The following is a 23,615-nucleotide window of genomic DNA, read 5'->3' on the forward strand; positions in this document are numbered from 1 at the left end:
AGTTTACCCATTCTGATGTTCATTTGACTGACTGACAGACTTGATCTTGGGGCGTTGTCTCTCTGCCATGTCTGAGTGACGAGCCTAGGCCATGCCACCGGGAAGCGGGCGGTGTGGTACCTCGGTATGGACATGCCGCTCTTGCTCTTGCAAACAAATGCACTTAAATGATGTGGACAGCTGCCTTCATTTCTTTGATATTGCCTTAATAAAAAAAATGCTAATTTAAATAGTCTGTACCAGGAAACTGTCACTTGCGGTTTTACATTATCTTTTACTCTGAGCTTTTCAGAGTCTCATCGTATCCGGCTCCAGTCTGAGTTTACAGCTAAATTGAGAGTTCCTCTACTTTGGTCGGAATGACTATTACTTGCTTCCCCTCTTCTTCTGAGTTGTTTCATGTTTGACATGATGATGATGCAGTATCTCACACAAATAAGTACACCACTCACATTTCAGCAACTGTTTCATTATATTTGCTCAAGAGACATTATGAGAAATGAAACTCGGATATACTTTAGAGTGGTCAGTAGGGGTGTCACATGATCTTGTGTCACAAGATATTGCAAGATCAAAACATGACAATATTTCTCATTTAGAGAAAAGTTGTCCCACGGGAACAAGTCGTCCAAAAGTCAGATTGTGAACTTCATCGCTACTGTGAATAATAACGTAATATGAAAGTGTCAATGCTCTCTGTGCTATGACATTCTGAAGAAGAGCATCAACTCCGCCCCCTTTGGAAACTGGGCCATTGGACACTAATCTAACATGATAATGATCCCAAGTACACCTCCAAAATGGCAAGTGCCTTGCTGAAGAAGCTGAAGGTGATGGTGATGGAATGGACAAGTATGTCTCCAGTGAAAATGAAGGAGCACAAGGTGTCTAACATCCAACTCTGTTATCATGGAGGAGTGATAGAGGATTCCAGCCACAATGCTCTGGTGAATTGCATGGCCAACAGGCAGGATAGTAAATATATACTTGTCTACAAGCTGTACACTGACTACAATATAAGGTTTCATATCTATATTCAGACTTGAAAATAAAGAGATTGCTGAAAAGTGAGGAGTGTGCTCACTTTTGTACAACTTGTAAATACATTATAGATGATCAATACAATATTGGCTGTAAAAGCTATGTAGAAGCACTGACAATAAAAATGTGGCATAACCAGATACAGAGGGAAAAGCTGGGAATCTGTAATAGCCTCAGATCAGCTTTGTGGTAAATTACGTTGCCAGAGGGGAGTGAGAAAGCAGCGAGCATGCAAAAAGGGCGGGAGAGAAGTAGGGATAGCGACATTATCGTGTAAACTGCTGTGTTTGGTGTACCACTGACTCCAAATGACAAAATTCCATCCTCCTCGGCAAGTTTCAAAATATGCATTAACTCAGGAAGAACACCGAAGTCAACAGACACCTGCGGAGGCATTTACATGGATTAAACTCATCTTCCCTGATATCTACAGGTTGTTCTTTTTACTAAAGGTAAGCCATCTGGGTCAATTCTTTTATGTGAATAGTTTTTACAGTAACATTTATTACTGATTAAACATGCTTTATTTATCATCTTTAATTAATTACATTGTGTAATACAAATTGTAACTTTTTGGTGATCAGAGACACAAAATGTGAAACGCTTAGTCAGTTTAGACATGCAGAAAATAGTAATTCAACAAATTATCATTCAAGTTCCCAGTTTACTCTCCTGAATGATGTAATATCAGCAAATAAATTCTGTCTTTTAGTATTCATTTTCCTGTGGTATCTACACAGGGTTGGATCATTGCAGTCAGGCAGAGCAGCTGGTATAGTTGAAAAAGAATGACATGACAACAACAGAGATTTGACCTGCCTGTGATCTAATTGCTGTGTTCCAAAAGCATTGTAATTACAGAGATCAAACCAGCTGCATTCCAGTTGCAGCCATGATGCAGAGTTACTGTACATTGAAGGCAAGTCAGTGTACGATTAGTGAGATAGCACATGGACAAAAAATGATTGGTGGTCAGAAATTGGTGGTTTACCTACATTATATCAAATATAAGCTTGTGCTTTGTAATTTCACTAGTTGGTCATTAAAGTAATGTGTATACAACTCTCTTTTGTTCGTTGTTGCCAGGTACAGTTATTGGTTTAAGATGACTGCTTACACCAAACTGAGGATATGTTGCAGGAGGTACTACAACATTGTTTCCACAAGTGGAACAAGCTAATCAAGAGTGTTTCTTCATTGAGATGTTCCCCAAAGGACACCTTGGTGGACAAGATGGGACCCACACCAAAGAAGTACCTCCACACCTGTCCATGAGTCCCAAAGGGGGGCTAAACCAGGACAATGCAGAAGGAAACGACAGACTCGAGTCCCATCTTGACAGTGACACTGTCTGTATGAAGGCTGTCCTGATACAATCAAGGAAAAACAGCGTCTCTGATTGTCAGTCTGGGATTGAAGCTGTGAAGGATACTATACCCCGGTTAATTAAAAGGATCAATAGTGAAGACAGTAAAGATGATGAAGATGAGTGCTCCAGTAATATAGTTGATCATATACTGAAAGAGCTGAAAGGCATAAACAAGATCCAAGAGGAAATATCAGACCTGAGGCAGTATCTAACGTCTGTGCGAGGGTCAGTGGATGAAGTGTCCTGTTGTGTTGATGCAGTGCTAAGTGAAATTGAAGAGCTATACTCTGGGGCTTCAGCGCCACCTAATCCTAGTCCAGTTTCTCAAACTCGCAGTATCAGGAGAGGAAGCCTGGGAAGGCAGAATGCTATAACGTCTCCTCTGAAGAGAGACAGTACTACGCTGTCGGATTGGAAGGAATGTGGAAATATCTCTGGTGGTATACTGTCCCACAGAACACCCAAACATCTCACTCCTAGTCACATCAGCTTCCAATCAGATCATCAAACAAACCAAGAGAATGCATTGCAGAGCTCAATTATGCAAATTCTTTGTTCTGCAAAACAAGAACAAGGACTTCATCAAAGTCGGGACAACATAAATAACAGTTTTTTGTCATCCCATCACTGCCCGGATACAGGATTTGTTGACCCAGCGAATGACAAATGGCCTTCTGAAGATCATCAGTATATTATGTGTGAAGCGGGAGATTGTAGTGAGGAGGAAATCTCCTCCTGTGCAAACAGTGGGGAAGAACTGCATATGTGGGACTGTTGTGCCACAGAGGAAACACAAAGCAGCACACCAGGTCATTCTTCACACACCAGTTCTGAACACCTCTCATTACTTTTTGGAATTCATTACAACTCTCCTTCGTGTTCTCCTACTTTGGTGGACAGCAGGAACAAAGGATTGCGAAATGATGGCAAACATTTGGCATGTGTCTGTTCTGTTAACTACCCATACTCGCGGAGTTCAGGTTACCACACTGTGGAGACCTGTGCAAATGCAGAGGACCAGGGTTCCTCCATGAGTGGTAGTTGCTCCACTGTACTGTTGACAGACTGTGATGATGGTTACTTAGAGACTCAGTCATTGTGTGAGGACTGTCCATCCTCTGGTGACACTCTCGAACTGGGATCTGCTGCAAGTTTGGACAGGGATTGGACTGATCACAGTATCTCAAGAGATGAAGCAGGAGAATCACTAAATTCTTCAGAAATAGATTCTGAGAGCACAGACAAGTCCCCCAGAGTAGGTTTTGATGTTACAACTTTTAGCAAAGCTGTACTCAGTTTCAGGTCGGCTTTAAAGGGGGCTTTGAAAAAGTTTGAAGGGTTCAACCCTGAAGATCTGGAAGATGATAGTACCTCTGAAGCATCTTTATCCCTCATTAGACACACAGATGAAGCCACAGAGGTGCCGAGGCCTATGGGTTATACAGAGGGAGAAGTTAGTCTGATTGACAATCGCACTCAATTTGTCCCAACAAAGGAGACCTCGACCTATGTGGATTATGGAGAGACAAATGAGAAACTGTCATGTTCATCTGAAGCATTTCCCCAAGAGCCTGATCCCTCTCCATCTACCCCAACTGAAGGTCACAATGTAGATATTTTACAAAGCAAAGAATGCGAGACAGATTTAGAAATGTATGGCCTTGAAGTACAATCACATCATTGCCCATCCATGCAGGGTGAGAGTCCTTCGGATCCATTACCCAGTTCAGATGAAGTGTGTTTAAATTCTACGAATGAAAACAACGTTGCTGAGGAGACAGGAAAGCCCATTGATGCAAATCACAAAGCACGCATAGCTAATTTCCAGCGCATTCTGAAGGAAAAGAGACAAACTCATTATAGAGTGTCCCAGTCTGCTCAAGGTTCTCTGGGGTCTCATGGCTCTCAAGGGTCTCAAGGATCTCGATCTCAGGAAAAGTATATTCAAGGTAATTTGCATATTTTATCACTGGAGAATCCAGAAATTACAGAAAAGATGTATACAGTGGAATCTCTGTTTTCATCATTAATTCCATTCCACAAGGTTCTAAAAGATCCCACAAGATGTAAATGTAAATCCAATGCAGTCCAATCCAATCCCATGTAACTCCAATAAACCTGTTCCAGAAACCCAAAAGTATTAACACAAAACACATTTTACAGAGAATAATTATAGTTTTGCGTGCAGAAAATATACGTTCATGTATGTATAAGGCACTTTCTTTATCATATTTCTGGAACTTGCAAAATTTTTTGTTGTTGTATTGAATTTAAAAAAAGTGCAGGTTCCTCAAACATTCAGAAATACACAGTGCGCCTGAACACCTCACCAGAGCATGGTGCACTGTGCTTGATTTAAGATGAAGGAAGGAGACAGATACAGAGTTGTTCATCATTCTGGGTGTGTTCTATGAACAAATAAACTACGCACACACACATAATAAAGATGATTAAAGGATTCCCTGCCCGGAATATGTCTGTAGTGTCCCAACTCTAAAAGAACCACTATCCATTCTTCACAGAGACTGAGATGCCAGCATGTGGTTGCTTTGTTTGGGTACTCAACTCCGCAGACTAGTTTGTTAGGAGCACTGTTGGGCCGTACAATAACTAAGACGGTATATGAAAACCAAGGTTCCACCGTATAGCCATCCTACATTTTACAAACGTGCTTAATCTACATAAGTAATTAACCTTACTGTATTTTCTTTACTTGCTTTACAGAGACGGTGCAAGAAGAACATCAGGTTGATCATATTCTAATAGACTGTATTATATTAAAGTTCTATCTTGTTTTTGTGTGTTGTTTTAATTTTTAATTTGTACTTTAACTTTTGCCATCATTGACAGATTTATGCAAAAACACTAAACTTTAAATTCATTGTGTTGTGTAAAGTGTGCAAGTAAGTGTGTTTATGTCATCAACAAGACAAGAGAAGATACTTGGTTTTGTAGCCTTGCACTGTTTTTCTGCCATTGTGTTTCACATCAAAAACAGCACGCGCGGGCCTGTGCTCCAGAGGTATTACCAAACATATACATAGTTTGTGTTTTGTTTTTGTTTTCTATTAGATGTAACATCAGAGAGGTGAAACTCAACCAAAACCACATTCCTTGACTCCTCTTCTCTCATAACTGATGATCAGACTTAACTGTTGTAAATTGCTAATTGCTCACATTTTAAATCTTGAAGGTTGGACATGATGAGCCCAATGCAAGACAGGCCTGGGTTAAACCAGGGTAAGTCATGCTTACTCGGTGACATTCCGGTTATTTTCCATCATTTTAAATTGAATTTATGTGAGACTACAAAAGTAAACGTCTGCATTGTTTAATGCAGTATGACAATAGTTATTCAAGGCTTGTTATGTGAAAGTTATGACTAATAATAAATTGTGATCTTTTTGTCTGAAAACAGCGATGGATCAAGCCTTTATGGAATCGACAGCATGCCAGACCTTCGGAAAAAGAAGCCTATTGCTTTGGTTAGCGATGTGGTCAGTACCAGATTTATATTTCTGATGTATGTGTATTTTGTATATGACACATTCTCCAAACCTACAGAGATCTACTACAAGGATCTTCTATTCTAAATATATTTTGAAATTGTTAGTCGTAGGTGACATGGAAATTCCAATGTTTGTAATTGTTACGTTATTGAGGTATCGTGATGATAAAATGAATCTTGGATGTTTGGTCTTTTCTTGATGTATGATTTAATCCTGGTTATTGGGGGGGGAAAGGACACACAAACATGACACGACTATCATGGTTGCATCGAGTTGCTCTGATATTAACTGTAATTGCATCCTGTAAAATGATTTGCGGTAGAAGTTATGATAAGTTGTACGCACACAATTTTTGCTACACAGATAATATTGACGAAATAAAGGAACTTGGGAGATCCAGTAACAAGCGTTACCTTTCACGTCCGCTGCCATCATGCTTCTTAATTCGTGTGAAAAGTACCTTGAACGCCTTCTGTTTTGCTTCTAACACACCAGCTGCAAAGCAAGAAGCTAGGATATAGTTAAAAATTACACCATGTAAATAAAGTGCTAAGTTAGTTGTGTATTGATATCTCAAAATCAATTGGTGTCCAATCATCATGACTGTTAACAGTGACATGAATGTTTTGTGAGTGCAATGTTTTATTTGCCAATATTTTTCATGCATTTAACATTGTATAGTTATTTTTTTACATGTTTTTTTTACGATGTGTCGGTAATTGAACACAGCAAAAAATAAGTTAAAATAAGTCAGCAGGTTTGGAGAACGTGTCATATCTTTGTTTCTTTTTTTGTTGTTCATGTGTTTGTGTTTGGGAGACTGTCACGTAAGTCAGCTCTATTCATCGACTTTGCCTTTTGGTTATTTATTAGATTGTTATCAACAATTGGAGACATATATGAAATTAAGCTGCTAATTGTTCTCTCCCTCCTTTCTTAAACCCGAAACTATTCTCCACAACTCTCTTGAATGCATTCTCTCTGCCTGGTCAGGCTATGGTAAGTTATTAGAATCCAGTGAAATATCAAGTTGGATAAACAAAACACGACTTGCCTCAAGCTATAATATCTGCAGCATGATTTTTCTCTTTAATTGGAGTAGAAATTAAAATGTTTGCATGCATCCTTTAGGTTATAAGTATCCCTCCTTCTTGAGTGTTATTATTTAAACATATAATCAATTTTGGCATATTTTTTCTCAAAATGGAAGAAAATTGAAATTGAATGAACTAACACTTGTGTGGCTTTTTGTTTTATATATCCAACTGAACCCATTATCATAATCCTTCCTTAATTAGTTGCTTCAAACTAATAATCCTCACATTGGTTTTCTAACTATGCCCTTGGGAAAATGACAAATAACCCCACTGACAACCCTGTTAACCTTCCTCCTAACTCACCACACTGGCTTCCATTTTAGTAAGATCACAGAGTTTTGCTTGGTTGTGGGCTGTTCATATATTTATAATTATTTATTAAAGTCTTAAGTATCATAACCTTTTGCCTGTTGCCTGTTCTTCAGTCCCTTGTGCAAGCCAGGAAGGCAGGTATCACATCTGCCATGGCTGCACGATCTTCTATCAGGGATGAGGAGCTGGTGAGTTGCTTTGTATTATAGAATCATAATAATGACATCATTTTTACAAAACGTTGCAGTTAATACTTTCACACACTAACTTGGTCAAAACAGAAAAACCATGTGTACAAGAAGACCCTTCAAGCTCTGATCTACCCTATCTCGTGCACCACGCCACATAACTTTGAGGTGTGGACGGCCACAACGCCCACATATTGTTACGAGTGTGAGGGGTTGCTGTGGGGCATTGCACGACAAGGCGTCCGGTGTTCCGAGTGTGGTGTTAAGTGTCACGAGAAGTGTCAAGAATTACTGAATGCTGACTGTCTGCAACGTGAGTACACAGTTTGCCATTTGATCTTTCGATGTAAATATGAACAGAGTGGACATATACATACTAAAACGGCAAGAACTTCAAGGAGTCTTTAATTGTTTCTTGATTAGGTGCTGCGGAGAAGAGTTCCAAACATGGAGCTGAAGACCGAACGCAGAATATCATCATGGCAATGAAGGACAGGATGAAGATCAGGGAAAGGAACAAACCAGAAATCTTTGACCTTATCAGGGAAGTCTTCATCATTAGCAAAACTGTCCATTCGCAGCAGATGAAGGCCATCAAACAAAGTGTGCTGGATGGCACCTCAAAGTGGTCTGCCAAGATCACCATCACAGGTATCCTCTTTGTTTAATTTAAGGTTAAAATTCAGACAAAAGCATTTACAGGAACTTAGTTATCGTGTTCACTCCTTGTGTACTTTTTCCTCCAATATTGTAGTTGTTTGTGCCCAAGGACTTCAGGCAAAGGACAAGACCGGTTCGAGTGATCCATATGTCACTGTGCAGGTGGGCAAGACAAAGAAGAGAACCAAAACTATTTATGGCAACCTCAATCCAGTGTGGGAGGAGAAGTATCACTTGTAAGTCACCATTATGGATTGTTATTCAGGTGAAATTGGAATTCCCTAAGCCTTTTGTTGTCATATAACGTACGTTTATTTTGTGCTTTTTGTCAGTGAATGCCACAATTCGTCAGACAGAATCAAAGTGCGTGTGTGGGATGAAGATGATGACATCAAGTCAAGGGTAAAGCAGCGCCTTAAGAGGGAATCTGATGATTTTCTTGGCCAAAGTATTATTGAAGTCCGAACCCTGAGTGGAGAGATGGATGTCTGGTACAACCTGGGTCAGTATGTTTTCATTAGAAGCATTAGAAGAGAGATGTTATATTGTCTTAAGTACTTGTGTATTTTAGCTTCGAAGTGGTTGTACCACATATGGAAAGCTGCAATTAATTGTGTTTCCACAATACCAGCAAAAAATGTTAATGATATAGGCGTACAGTATGCTGGAGTCATACCTTTGCAGTATGGTACTAGTAGCAAAAAAAAATTGTCAACAAGATACCGTAGCAGGCGACATTTTGACTGCCACAGGAATTATTTGGCCTTTTTTTTAAGATTTGGCACACATTCTAAGATAAACATATAGACATATTATAATGTGTTTATAATCAAGCATCGCTAGCCACGGAGCGAAAAGTCCCGGGATTTACACAACGTACTGTAATATCCATTACTACAGTATGAGTTTGTGCCTTTTAAAAGGCGGTGCCAGGTGAGTGATGTGGGACATCGGCGAGCGAGACAAAAGTTAGCTATGTTAGCTCGGGTCTGTGTTGTGCGTGTGAGTGACTGGGCGTGACTTGTGGCTGATAGACGATCATGGATGAATTTGCTCACTGTGTGTTGCGTTACCGCGTGTTCGTAAAACGATTGAATGTGCATCAGCATCGTGTCGCTCCTTGACCACATGGAGTACTGGCATTCCAGTACTATCACCCGGCCACTAGCAGGCATCCGTACGCAGCTGACTTGGTTGTGCATTGTAAAGCATTTTTTCATCAGTAAAGTGATATCTCAGACATACAATGACATGTTCATTAGCTTTAAAATCAGAGCACACTTACATGGAGCGCAGTAATCTGATGCGACTCATAAGGTGCACGCACACGCGTCTACTGCAGCACAAAATGACACCAACACCCGCAAGTCAATAACGTAATGTTCTGTTGTTAAATAACGTTTTAAAAACAAGAGATAATTTTTCACATTTCTTATGATACAAACCAAAAAGCTACATTTTACCAATCCACACACAAACACTGACATTTGCATCCTGGCCAGTTATGCAAATTAGACGATGATGTGATCGACAACCTCCTCCTGACCCCGCAACTTTGTTTCACAGATACATTGCAGTCTTGTGGGAAACACTACATAGTTCCCCAGAATATGCAATACGTCAATTGTGCCATTTTTTTTTTAGAATTTTGCCTCAATTTTATTACATCAGTATGGTCCTCCACTCTGCCAGGTTTCTACTTTCCATAAGTCAGTTGTTTGAACCTCATTGCACATGTCTCAGTTGCCTGAGGGACCTTTTTATTCACCCAGGGTAGGAGTGTCCCTCGAGGTCCACATTCATCTGCATTAAAAATGCTGCCTTTCTTTGGCGATCTTATTTTATAAAATTTCAAATCATTCCTGTTGCGCTTGCGGACAGTTTTGCTCATTTCAGAAGACCTCACTTCTAATCTGCAGTGCGATCCCTCGGGGAGTTGAAATGTTTCCATTAGGACGAGGCTCAAATTTGTTGTTATTACGAAGACGAGGCATTCTCGATCTGTCCCTTGTGCTGTTTTGTAAGAAACATGATGTCTTTGGAAAAGTGATTGCCTCCCTGTCTTTTGACCTACCTCTTCAACTGTCTCTTGTGCTTCTTTAATTTTACTTTATTTGGCCAATAAGAATTTGAGTGCTGTTAATTGTTTAACATAGTTTATGTATGAAATCGTGGTTAATTGAACATTTCAAGCAAATCCTCGGTCTCCAAATGGGAATGAAATGCCTAATAAAATGCAATAGCAGGACCCAGAACCTGTAGGACGTGGATTATTGAGTGCTATTTCTCCACTGTGAATTTAAAAATAGGAAGAAGCTGAGTGGTTAATACACTGGTACATTTTAAAGACTGGGCCTTCTCTTTCTCCATCATCTGCTCCAACGTTCCCCTTTCCCCATTCCTCCTTCTCCCCTCTCCTCATGTGTGATTATCAAGCAGCTCCAGTTAGAAATCGACTGTTCCACCGACATGTATGAATTATCCTTAATGGTGAGCCTGTCAGACCAAATAGCAGGGGTGAATCGCCAGGCGCTCCGCCTCCTGAAAAGCTTCTCCTCAAGTGTCTTCAACGAACAGACACAGATCCATACAGCCCAGTGACACAGGCTCGCTCACTTGAGTTTGAGGGCTTCTATTAGACTCAACCCCTCCATCAGAGTGGGTGCAATGCTGACAGACATTGAACATCAGAGTGATAACCAGGTTTTCTTGCCTTGCCTCAAGATATGTGCTTGAGCCTGGACTCAACACTGACTTTCGTCTATCACAAAAAATGTGTCACTGCGTTTGTGTTGAATTACAGAGAAGAGGACAGACAAGTCGGCAGTGTCAGGCGCCATCCGCCTCCAAATCAACGTGGAGATCAAGGGAGAGGAGAAAGTGGCTCCGTACCATGTGCAGTATACCTGTTTGCATGAGGTAATTTCCCCTTCCAGGCACCATTAGTTATGACAAACAACATTTCCTCGAGCTATAATTTATGGAGATTATAGGAATTCATTTTATTTCACATGTAATCAAAATAAACATTGTTGTTCGCCGTAGTTGACCATATAGTATATAAAATATGAATGGATAGGATTATTGCTAATCATCCAATTTGTCACTGATGGTGCAAATGTTTGTCAATGTTGGTATCAACAAGGTTATCTTCTATCGTATTCTTTCTTAAAGAAGACAAGTTGAGTTTGATTCGGTTTTCTCCACACCGCAACCATTCAGTGTAGACAATACACTACCCTGGGACAAAAATGAGTGCATCCTAAAGACACGGCTCCAAACCAAAAACAGAGCAATGTGGTCTATTCCATCCACTGTAAAGATGAGGAATGCAAAGAGCACTACATTGGGGAAACTAAGCAAATGCTCCAAAAAAGGCTTAATCAACATCGCACGGACAATTCTAGTGGGCCTCAATCAGCAGTACATCTACACCTGAAAGCTACCAATCACTCTTTTGAGGACAGCGAGGTAAATTTTTGGCCAAAGAAAACAGATGGTTTGAAAGAGGAGTAAAGGAAGCTATTTTTGTCAAACAACAGAACCCATCTTTGAATCAGAATGGTGGTTTGAGGTTTAATTTGGACCCTGTGTTCAGCAGGTTACTGAGACCAAAACCCACAGCTCTTAGTCTTGCAAATGAGGTGGAGCCAGGGCCGAGCCAGAACAATAGATGCTAACGAGCCAGTATCAGAGTCGTTCATACCCAACTACAGGGAGCTACACTTCCCTTTGATCGGAGGTGCTAATGTAAGGAGAGGATTAGACCACAACTCCTCCCAGTCTTAGTGTAAGGAACCAATAGGAGGAGGGCGTTGGCACACCAATTCCGCCCACTCTTACTGTATTTAAGGCCTAGGCTACCAGCACTTGTTAGTTCGCTGACGAAGCTCTTCGGATGAGGAGCGAAATGTCCGACACCTTCTTCACAGAAGTACAGATGACGTCTCAAGAAGCCTTTCCCTCATTCAGTGTAGAATTACTTTAGACAAGCCCTTCCACAAACTTATTGGCACGCAGATTTTCAATAAATTGTTTCTTGATTTATGTTAATGTTAACACATTCATGTACATAATGGCATCTGGCATAAAAACAAAGTCAAAACCATTCATGTGACTGATATGCTATAGTGACCCCTAACAGGAAAAAGCTGAAATTTTATACACACACATACACAAACACATCCATACACATGATGAAACAGTAATGTGTTCCAGTAATGTGTTCCTCGGGTTATGTCGGATTTTAGTCTACGTCAGAACTCTTAAATTAACATTTAAGTCACTCACACACAGAACACATGAAAGACATCACTAAATACAAGAATTCAATGAAACAGGAATGAAAAATTGTAAAAAAAATAAAAAATTAAAAAAAAGATACAAAAACACTATGCTACCTAATATTACTGTTTCTTTCATAGGAGCAGATCCTTCAATATGCTCAAGGATACTGAAGTGAAATGACCTACCAGTTATATGTACCAGTGTTGCGCTCAGAGTCCTCACATTTAAGCATTAATTGCAGTTGATTACATTATACTTCAATCATGACGTTGGACTCCCCTCTAATTACTAATGATGCCATTTTACTAACACGGCATTTTATGTTTTAATTAGTCAATTATCATCATCCTCATCATTAATAAGAACATATGTTGGAATGCCCATCCCTAGAATGATGCATCACAAGTATACACTGTTCAGTAACCTTGGTGACTTTTGAACTGATATTAACCTTGTCATTCCATTCCAGAACCTGTTCCACCACTCCACAGATATCCAAGGACGTGGTGTGATCAAAATCCCAGAGGCTCGTGGGGACGACGCGTGGAAAGTTTACTTTGACGACGTGCCGCAAGACATAGTGGATGAGTTTGCCATGCGCTATGGAATTGAATCCATCTACCAGGCCATGACGTATGTTTGAGTTATCACTGTGCTTTGTTGCACCTTACTGATTCTCATATTATGCATTCCTTCCTTTTCTGGCCCTTTTTTTTGTATTATTTTTTGCACATTTGACATAAAGCCAATTATTTTCAGGCTGACATTGGTTTGTCCGCATCACATACTTTATCATGGCTCATACATAGAAAGGCCTCAGGCTAAAACCACCAGGTTGCTGATGGCTATGCAGTATATCTTATGGAGATATTTAGGTTACAACATGCTGCTTGAGAGGCTAGCCTGGGAACCATTTTATCTATTATGTATATTATTCGTCAAACACATCCGTTATACGTTTCCTACATGTGCTTTTTGCAGGCACTTTGCCTGTCTGTCGTCTAAGTACATGTATCCTGGGGTTCCTGCTGTGATGAGCACATTGCTCGCCAACATCAATGCCTTCTACGCCCACACAACCGCCTCCACCAATGTGTCCGCCTCCGACCGCTTTGCTGCCTCCAATTTTGGGGTTTGTACACTCTCACAGAAGCCCTAACTCGCTCCCCTTTTTCCATTGTGTATGCACATACTGTACAACTGGTTTTACTGCATGTACAGTACATATCTTTTTACAAACCCTGTCTCTGTCTGCTGTCCTGTATGACCTCTCCTCTACAGAAAGAGCGATTTGTCAAGCTTTTAGACCAGCTGCACAACTCTCTGCGCATTGACCTCTCCACCTACAGGGTAAGACCATTCATGTTATCTGTATTAACCCTCAAGGGTCATGTACTTCTACATTCCCACTCTAAAAGCAGTATACTTACCTGTCAAAGTGATGCATTTTGCATTCAAAGACATTGGTTTGAAATCATGCCATACAGTCCAAACTGACATATTGTGTCTCGACCATCATTTTTGTTCTATAGAACCACTTTCCTGCCAGCAACAAGGACCGCCTGCAGGATTTAAAATCCACTGTGGATCTTCTAACCAGCATTACATTCTTCAGGATGAAGGTAGTGAATAGTACAGTCGTCCCTCGTTTATAGTGGTTGATTGGTTCCATCAATTACCTCAATATAGGTTTCAATGTTAATAAATGGAATATTTTCGTAGTTAGAGCATAGAAAACCTGTGCATGACTTTCTAAATATGATTTTCAACATTATTAGAGCCCTGTAGAAATGAAATAACACCCCTATAGTTTACATTACACTCCTATTATTCAATGTTTACACCACATTGCGCAACTCTTATGCTGCAGGGACTCGAGACAGCGGCTTGCTAGCAAGCTAACCAGTTAGCCTCAAATGTATTTCTTTTAAACTTAAGAAGCCAAAAACGTATCACTTCCATACGGAATGGGAGGAGAACTTTTTTCCACTCTCTCATGTCGGACCTACCATGGCTGACTTCATGCATTGTTAATGTAATTTCTTGTCAATGTTCTGTGTCATTACTGGCGCCTAGTGACCAGGACACTACATATCACTTGTATTTCAATATTTTTGGACTAATAATAGACCATAGTCTACCACGAAATCATTTATTAGTTAATTAATTTCTGAAAAAAACGCAATATAGCAAGAGCGCGATAATCGAACCGCGATATTGCGAGGGACGACTGTACTTCATCCGACATGAACATTGTCATGTGCAAATAATGCTGATAACGCCAACTGGTGTTCAGGTCCAGGAGTTACAGTCTCCGCCCAGAGCCGGTCAGGTTGTGAGGGACTGTGTCAAGGCCTGTCTCAACTCCACGTACGACTACATCTTCAACAACTGTCATGAACTCTACAGCCGACAGTACCAGCCTGTGGACACAGTGAGTTGCATACAGTACTTCTACTGAATACGATACACACCTGCAGCTGTACTGATGATCAGATGGCATGTGAAGACACAGACTGACTCAATTGAAACAAGCAATGATAAGCCATTTTTTCTAATACAGAACAAGGAAGAACTCTCTCCGGAGGACCAGGGTCCGAGCATCAAGAACTTGGACTTCTGGCCCAAACTCATTATGCTCATTGTCTCCATCATTGAAGAGGACAGGAACTCCTACACACCTGTGTTGAACCAGTTCGTTTGCTTGCCTTTACATATTATAAAATGGAGAAAATTGATGAAAAGCTCGCATCTATCTATCTATCTTCTAAGACTTTCACTGACTTATGGGACATCCAAGTTGTCTCATGATACAGTATTTGTCTTGAAATTGGGAACTGCTCTATTTGAGTGTATTTATTTCTAGATATATATGTTCTTGTTACTTTGTTTGCAGGTTTCCTCAAGAATTGAACGTAGGGAAGGTGTCGGCAGAGGTCATGTGGACATTGTTTGCACAAGAGACAAAGTATGCTATGGAAGGTAAATGATGCTGGAGTTTATCTGCAAAATTAATCTGTCTTTTCTATATCAGGACACACTTTTGCTTTGCTTCCCGATAAATGTGATTTTGCATCACCTCATCTGAAGTGCTACAAATCTCCCCATGTTAGGAATGGTCACAATGATTGGTGATCGATATTATGACTAACATGAGGACAGAAAGGATGCAAGGAGAAGAGAAAGGTTCACTGCTAGAAAAGATCTAACAACAATAAAGAATGGAGGAAAGTATTAATTCTACAGGCATTTAAAGGCTTATTATGTTTCCCAGGAGTGTCTTTGTGCTTTTCTGTTACACAGCAAAGCAGCACCTCTCCCCAAAGGCTGCCAGCCAATATCTGCTCATGTTCCTAAGACAAATTCCCATTTGAACCATTCCTGGAAAATATATCTGTTTCAAATTAAAACAAAAAAATTCACAATTGATTATCTTTATACATATAAATAATATATTTCAGTTACAGGCAATTTTACAACATTCCATGTTATGACGTGTTGTGGGTACGACACACTTACATAAATTATTCATTCTGTCCAAAAAGAAAAGGAAAACTACTGTACTTACATTGTTGCACGTTACGGTAACCCTCAATTAATTGGTTCTAGACCTGACGGTGAAGTAGTAAGTAGGATTCTTTATTTATAAATGGAATAGAGTATCGAGCATAGTTAGAGCATTTTAGCATTATTAGATGTCTCTTGACATGGTTCGCATTACTCAATATAATAGACACAATAACAGAAAATAAGACATCTTAGACATAAATAACACATAACATACACACAGGCGTACTTTCTGTGGTGGCTATTGTCTCATCTCATCTAATGTGTGACTTATAATGCACTTCAATCGCTTTATTAACAAGCAGAGAACACTTATGCAGTGAACTTTCACACAGGTGCTGCTGTCGGCCACAACTCACGCCAGTCACTACACTGTCCACACCAGCGTCTTTGCTCCACTGCTGCTAACACACAGCTAAACACAGTCAACTCCAGCTAACTGACATCACACACGTAATTTCCCAGGCCTCGCTCCTTAAAGGCGCACACACAAGTCACAGATATCACAGCTTCTGAATGCCGTAGATTGGTATTTTTGTTCATTTAGTCATTTTTATGTTTGAAAGTGCTTAATTTTGGCCAAAAATACATATGATTTGCTTAAACATGCTTTTTTTTTTTTTTTACTAATAATAGGCCATATTCAGCCACGAAACAGCGATTATTTGTTAATTAATACATTTTTGAAAAACCACGATAGAGTGTAGCGAGGGACGACTGTACTACACTGTGGAAGGGCGTCACTTTTGTTTTTGGACAGTGAACAGTGATAACTAAGCAGTGCCGTGGTGTCGTTATTGAGACTTCCTCCCCCCAACCAGCCTGTCTCCCTCCCTTGCAACGCCCCTTCCAGTGTGCAAGACAACTAAAGGGATAAAAGTAAATAGTTGTTTTGTTTTTTTTTTTATTATTACTGTTTCATTTAAGTCTTGTATTTGATGTTTTTATTACTGTATTTTATATGGCCTTCATGTGTTCTGTGTACAGTGTGAGTAAGTTAGGCGCTACTTTAGGTATAAGTTCCGACTTGTACTTACACTTGACTTACAGCGCCGTTGCAGGAACAGAACCCGTACGTAGACCGAGGACAACCTGCGTGTTTTCATTTATACACTTTCAGCTCTAAAGTTGTGTCCCCGCCCCCAGTACCACCATATAAAACCACTTTGTGTGTGTTCTCCCTCCAGAACATGAGAAACACCGACTGTGTAAGAGCACTGACTACATGAACTTGCACTTCAAAGTGAAGTGGCTCTATAACGAATATGTCAAGGAGTTACCGAACTTTAAGGATGTTGTTCCAGACTACCCATCGTAAGTAACCAAAAAGCTGATGAATTCATATCCATGCAAGGTTTTGGTAAGAGTTGGGGTCAAACCTATATTTTTTTACTTGTTGCAGCTGGTTCCTACAGTTTGTGCTGCAGTGGTTGGATGAAAATGAGGACGTATCCATGGAATTCATGCATGGAGCCCTCGAGAGAGACAAAAAAGATGGGGTAAGAGTGTGGACGTTTTGAGAACACACACAAACGTTACATATCATATTACATTACATATACAAAATTTAAGGATGCACCTATTGCAGTCGCTCCCAAATATTTGTGTTTTAGTTCCAGCAAACATCCGAACATGCACTCTTTTCATGCTCTGTGGTGGACATCTTTACCCAGCTCAACCAGAGCTTTGAGATCATCAAGAAACTGGAATGCCCTGACCCAGATGTCATGGCACAGTACAGTCGCCGCTTCTCCAAGGTAGCCCCTGTGTAACTAGACCACAGTATATTGAGGGTAATGACATGTTTTCGGTTAACCTGCACATTTTGGTGGGGCCTCTTATTGTGGCCAACCTAAGGCACACCTGTGCAATAATAATGCTGTCTAATCAGCATCTTGATGTTGCGCACCTGTGAGGTAGATGTATTATGAATTACGAATGCTCACTGACAAAGATTTAGACAGATTACTGAACATTTGCATTTCAGCTACATAGAAAAAGCTCATGAAAAATAATGTCATTTGCCCATTAAGGACAAATATCCAGTTGGCTAATGTCCCCGTTGGGGAAAGAACAAACAGCAGTAGTTTGTGTTTTGGGATCCCTTTCTTGCATGAAGGAGAATATGTAGTGAACACGTGGGGATTATTTCATTCCCTCAAACAAAAGCTGTAATGATGCAGTTGAATATACCCCTGTGTAACTATGGTGAGCGATTATATTACCAGATAAGCAGTTAGAATTGAACCGTTCTGAATTGTGTTATGTCCTTTTTATGCTCCTAAAAGTTTACTTTTTCTTCCCTATCTTTCCAGACTATTGCCAAAGTACTTTTAAAGTACAGTGCCATTCTTACCAAGAGTTTTCCTTCTTACGTTGACAAGGAGAAGATTGTAAGTGGCCATATTAGTGAACTTTGCCATCTTCAGAGACATGTACTAACTTAGTGTACTTTATTCTTGCATACAGCCCTGCGTCCTCATGAATAATGTGCAGCAGTTGCGGATTCTGCTGGAGAAGATGTTTGAGTGCATGGGCGCCCAACAGGTAATCTCAAGCACAAAAGACAATTTGAATTTGCTGATACGTCACAGCGGATATATTGTACGTGCTATGTAGTTCATAACTCAGCGGCTAGTTACTAATATCCAGCATATATTTGAGCAGCCTGGATATCAAAGGTAGATATTAAAATGTGTTTTTTTGCATGTATCAGATTGCCACAGTGGAAGCATCGGTATGTATAGTAGTGGTGAGGTAGCGATCAATGTGATGCTGTCATTGATAGCATTGCCGCTTATACTGCGATGTGACCCCGTGCTTAACGGACTAGAAGATATTGAGACTTAGTGACCTCATATTCTCCGTATTCTCGCACCTCCCCTGTACCCCCTTTAGATCTTCTAGTAAAAACTAGCCACCGTTGTTGTGTTGGTTGATCTTAGCTTAAATTTCAACAAGTGTGTTCACATTTAAAGCAAGATGAGTTGGTGGAGGAGGAAGAGGAGGAAGCAGAAGAGGAGGTAGGTTTTCATCACCATCTGACCAGAGCCTGAAACAAGCTGATTTAATATGCAGTGGATCCCCGCGCATTTGAGACTCAGCTTTCACGACCCCGCAAATGTGCAGATTTTCCATCAAAATATTTTTTTGTTTGTGACGAGGTGTTCTTCATATGCAGTGAATCAGCTTGATATTTACACACTGACTCGAACATCACAAACCCAACAGGAGCTTCTCAATCCAAATGCCTACGTCACTCACGGCGCAACCAAAAATAACAAGTAACACATGTGGAACGCACGGCATAACTTTACCACACATACTATGCCAAATAGATGCTTACATACTAATATACATGCAAAATAATACTATTTTATACAGATTATTAACCCAGAAGGCATGCTGGGAAGCCTAGGCGCACACTTCCCCAACAGAAAATTGCCCAGCATGTCTTGTGGGGTATAAATTAGTATAAAATAAAGACATTTTTAGAGGCATTTCAATTATTTGAGCGGGGATCTACTGTATAAAAATCACATACGGTGTCTCATAGAGGTTTCATTAGCTCTGTATCCATTGTCTGGCTTGGACAGCAGGTGGCAACTGGGAATGAGGAAGCAGAGAGTCTGGTGGGTACTGTGGGTTGTAGAAGCATCCTTTTAGTGGTGATTAGACTAAACAGTAGCCAGTTTAGATGAGTTTGTCACTAATAAAGCCAACTCCCATTTAGCTTATTGCCATACTGAACCTGTGTGCAGTACAAGTCACAAGACCTTTAATGTAATCCTTTTTTGTGTTGTGGTGGCAGTCTATCGCACGAAATGGTTTGAGAGAAAAGTTTGTTTTTTTTTTAGTTTGTGTCAAGATGAACTCACACACTATTAGATTACTATTAGATTCACCTGCATCGTTTTAATGAGATCATATACAAAAAGTTCCACCTTTACAAAGATAAGTTTAGTTTTGGTTGACAATGTCAGGTATCGACAATATGGTCGTTGTTGTGGTGGTTCTTTAGAGTGGTATCGAATTGAGATAATATTTTGCCCCTTTAAAAAAAAAGTGACACTTTTAATACTTTTAGTACTTTTAGTTATTTTGTTTAGGTTTTTGTTGTGTCATTTCTGAGGAGTTGTCTCTAAATGAAAGCGACTATTTGATGATTGACTCGTTTATGTTATTTATTTTCATCATTATTCAGGCTTTCACCATTTAAATATTTCATATCATTTATTATTTTTAGACATGACATCATGTTTTGATTTGTTTTTCCTCCCCATAGTGCAACAGTACAATGCTAGCATGTCAGGCAAGTTTATGTACTGCATATGCAAATACGTTTGTGATACGTTTGTGCATGTACTCACACAACAACGCGTATTAGTATCTCTTTAAGCTCATGACGGTATTGTCAGATTCTGGTTTTGGCGAAGAGACTGAAACGTGATTTATACAATCTTTCCACCGCCTCTGTTAGTTTGAGGAGAGTGAGGAAGAGGAAGAGGAAATCAGGGAGGACGGGGACATAATTCAGGTTGAGGTTTGTTGCAGTTTGAAACGGAGCCGCATTTCTCCACTGAATTGCTCCCCGCCTGCAGTTGCGCTCGAAATGATTCAACCCGCTTTGTGAATTCTATTTATTTGCAAAGTTTATAAACTCGTGAACCAACTAAACAAACACTTTTCAAGTTGTTCAAGTGGTATTTAAAAAGGTAACAATTCTTTTTTTTTAATTGGCCGTTTATTTGTTTTATATTTTGAAAATAAATGGTTTACAATGAGGGTTGAATAGTGCAACTGTGTTCTGTATCCTTCCTGCAACACCACAGCCATTATCAATGCATCAACAACTATTCCACAAGGCACTCAGTACAACCATCTAAGGTGGTATCAGTCATCAGTCATTTCCCTGACCTTTCCTCAAACCTTTTCTCTCGTTTCCTCTTAAATGCTAGTTTTGTCTTTTTTAAATTTGTGTTTTTTCTCAACTATTCTTGCAATAGACTGACAGGGAGAAGGTGGGTGTCCATATTATCTCTGAATACATATATTCTAACATGATTATTGTTTATTTACTTGCTTATTGTATTTCTATTTAAAAATTCCCACCACGTTAAGATGGATATTCCGATAGAGAAGGTAAGAAGCTCAATATAAACCACAGCCTTTCTGTCCCTGAAACCTTCCTTCAGTGCCAAACATTCCAATTCCCCTTCAACAAGGCACCATAAGGGGTTCTAATGGCCCTACGTCTTATTAAAAACAGTCAATTCATTTGGTATTTTCTCATTTCTCATTCTCAATGAGTCATTGAATCATCAAATCATTGAATTAATAAGCCACGTGTCACCATATTTATTTAAATGATGCCTATATGTCAATGTTAGCCCTCCTTTTTTCCTCCTTTTTCCAACACAACATTCTGTATATTTTACAGCAAAATTAGTATAAACTCTTCGAACAGAGTTGCTGGTATACTGTCTTGTTTGTGTTGTGGAAACTTTAAAATGGCGTTGAATGTCTTTACGGTGTCTCCTTGAATTCATTTAAAAATACACTGTCCTTTTCCTATGTATTCTTCTTGCCTTTTTAAAGATGGACACTGAAGCCAGTGACCTGCTGAACAACCTGCAGGTGAAACTGAACAGCGTGTTGGATGAGCTCAGCAGTACATTTGGCAACAGGTACACTTACCAGCTCAGCCCAACCCACATTTTAAAAGCACCCACGTCCATAGGCTACACGGTCCATTCCACGTGCATTTGTGCTGACTTCCGTGCAAACTGTCAGCTTCCAGAGCCGCATCAATGACTGCATGCGACAAATGGCGTCTCTGCTATACCAGATAAAAGGACCGCTCAACGCTAACACCAAAAACCAAGTGGAGGCCGACTCTGATAACATGCTAAGGCCGCTCATGGATTTCCTGGATGGAAAGTAAGTGCATTAATTGCTCTGTTAGCCAAGAATGAAAGATGTGATGAAGCATCCTTGTACAATAAGGTGGAACATTGGTTATTGTCATTAATCTGTTCCGAAAGGTCAGACGAAAATCGAAACCTGCGAAAATCAAAGCAGCTTTTCCCATTAAAAGTGATGTTAATCCAGAGTTCCAGACACCCAAAAATATTTACAAAAAAATCATGCAATCTGTTCCAACTCTAGAAGAACCACTATCTACGGTATCTAGCCACCAGCCAGTCCTCACTGAGGTTATGAGTACATCTGCTGGTCACCTTAGGTATTACAGTCTAACAGTTGAACTGTATCATGACACGCGGGCAAACGGACAAGTACTACTGCCGGCACACCTCCAGCCTGTTTTTCCAGCATGTCCGTGATTCTGCAGGTTGACCCTGTTCGCCACCATATGTGAGAAAACCGTTCTGAAGCGTGTACTGAAGGAGCTGTGGAGGATTGTGATGACCAGCTTGGAGAAGACCATAGTCCTGCCCCAGGGCAATGATACCTTTGTAAGTCCAAAGTTTGCTGGTTTGTTATCTCTTTCCAGATGGCATGAAAAGGGCAATTTTGATCAAACTGTTTTCCGTTCAGGGAGCACATATACTCTCTGCTGCAAAAGAACTAGGTCAGCTCTCCAAACTTAAGGTATTATTAAAGGCATGATAAAGCAACTTGCTGTGAGGGACTTTTTCTATATTAATGCCTCTAATGCTTCTGTTTGTCTAGGATCACATGGCAGGGGAGGCAAAGAGCTTGTCTCCCAGACAGTGTGCTGTTATGGATGTGGCATTGGACACGATCAAGGTCAGGTGATTTCATGTGGTTCAAGTCATGCTATGAACTGTCCATCCACCAATAGCCTGCATGGAATACGTCATTGAAAGGGTTGTGAACTGATAAAGTGGAACACGCTTAAAGGAAAACTGCACTTTTTTTTTGTTTTTTAAAATTTTGCCCATCATCCACAAACCTTGTGTGAGACATGAACACGTCTTCCTCTTTTCTGTGCGCTCTAAAGATATAAAAACAGCTAAAAATTCATTTTTAATTGATGCATGTAATGGGACACACCCATACTGTCTACAAAGCCCGCTATTAAAACACCTCTAAAAACCTCCAACAAGGTTTTATGGTTTTATATACATGTTGTGACAATGTAGTAACGGGTATATTCATGATAACATGCAATACTTACAGTATTTTGTCACTACGCCAGTAAAGTAGTTCTACAGCGTAACAATGTTAATAAGTTAATAATGTTAACACAAGTTAATAAGTGTCACTGTAGCTTGGTTAATTTGCAGGTCACATTATTTAAATGGAGCGTTGTTGGCGATTTTTTTGAGTTTTTTCCAGAAGGCTTTTTAGGCTGAAAAGTTGTGTCCCATTACATGTATTCTTAGCTCTCTCTTGTCTCTTTATATCTCTAGAGTGCACAGAAAAAAGACGTGTGTTCATGTCTCACATAAAGATTGTGGATGGCGGGTAAAATTCCAAAAAAGGTGCTGTTTTCCTATAAGTCGGTGCCGTTTCCTGTATGCCGTAAAATTCCTGGGCCACCGTGCTTTTTCTTACCCCTAAAAAGTTCCCGCTTTAGTCGGCATTGACATACATAGTC

General features: G+C 40.0%; 2 protein-coding genes across 17 annotated transcripts in view; both read left to right on the plus strand.

Moving 5' to 3' along the window:
- Window positions 1–23,615, plus strand: part of LOC129169840 (protein unc-13 homolog B-like) — a 68,760-nt gene that overhangs the window by 40,471 nt on the left and 4,674 nt on the right. For 5 of the 15 annotated variants that reach the window (XM_054756684.1, XM_054756686.1, XM_054756690.1 and 2 more), the window contains 25 exons: window positions 5,604–5,650; window positions 5,829–5,907; window positions 7,442–7,516; window positions 7,610–7,829; window positions 7,940–8,167; window positions 8,271–8,412; window positions 8,509–8,678; window positions 10,980–11,095; window positions 12,933–13,096; window positions 13,445–13,595; window positions 13,745–13,813; window positions 13,996–14,085; window positions 14,760–14,897; window positions 15,027–15,157; window positions 15,360–15,445; window positions 17,218–17,344; window positions 17,433–17,529; window positions 17,644–17,787; window positions 18,346–18,423; window positions 18,500–18,577; window positions 21,629–21,717; window positions 21,824–21,970; window positions 22,383–22,506; window positions 22,589–22,642; window positions 22,724–22,801. In XM_054756684.1, the coding sequence (XP_054612659.1) occupies window positions 5,604–5,650; window positions 5,829–5,907; window positions 7,442–7,516; window positions 7,610–7,829; window positions 7,940–8,167; window positions 8,271–8,412; window positions 8,509–8,678; window positions 10,980–11,095; window positions 12,933–13,096; window positions 13,445–13,595; window positions 13,745–13,813; window positions 13,996–14,085; window positions 14,760–14,897; window positions 15,027–15,157; window positions 15,360–15,445; window positions 17,218–17,344; window positions 17,433–17,529; window positions 17,644–17,787; window positions 18,346–18,423; window positions 18,500–18,577; window positions 21,629–21,717; window positions 21,824–21,970; window positions 22,383–22,506; window positions 22,589–22,642; window positions 22,724–22,801 (2,922 nt within the window). The other 10 variants (XM_054756678.1, XM_054756683.1, XM_054756689.1 and 7 more) reach the window with 7 other exon arrangements.
- Window positions 1,280–5,549, plus strand: LOC129169842 (uncharacterized). 2 transcript variants are annotated; one of them, XM_054756695.1, is made up of 3 exons: window positions 1,280–1,493; window positions 2,128–4,359; window positions 5,135–5,549. In XM_054756695.1, exons 2-3 carry the CDS (start codon window positions 2,244–2,246, stop codon window positions 5,227–5,229), a joined length of 2,211 nt encoding a protein of 736 aa, XP_054612670.1. In that variant the 5' UTR covers window positions 1,280–1,493; window positions 2,128–2,243; the 3' UTR covers window positions 5,230–5,549. The 2 variants fall into 2 exon arrangements, with proteins under 2 accessions (XP_054612670.1, XP_054612671.1); XM_054756696.1 differs by having other exon boundaries at window positions 1,280–1,474.

This window comes from Dunckerocampus dactyliophorus, chromosome 17, assembly GCF_027744805.1.
Source record: "Dunckerocampus dactyliophorus isolate RoL2022-P2 chromosome 17, RoL_Ddac_1.1, whole genome shotgun sequence".
NCBI classification, from domain to species: domain Eukaryota; kingdom Metazoa; phylum Chordata; class Actinopteri; order Syngnathiformes; family Syngnathidae; genus Dunckerocampus; species Dunckerocampus dactyliophorus.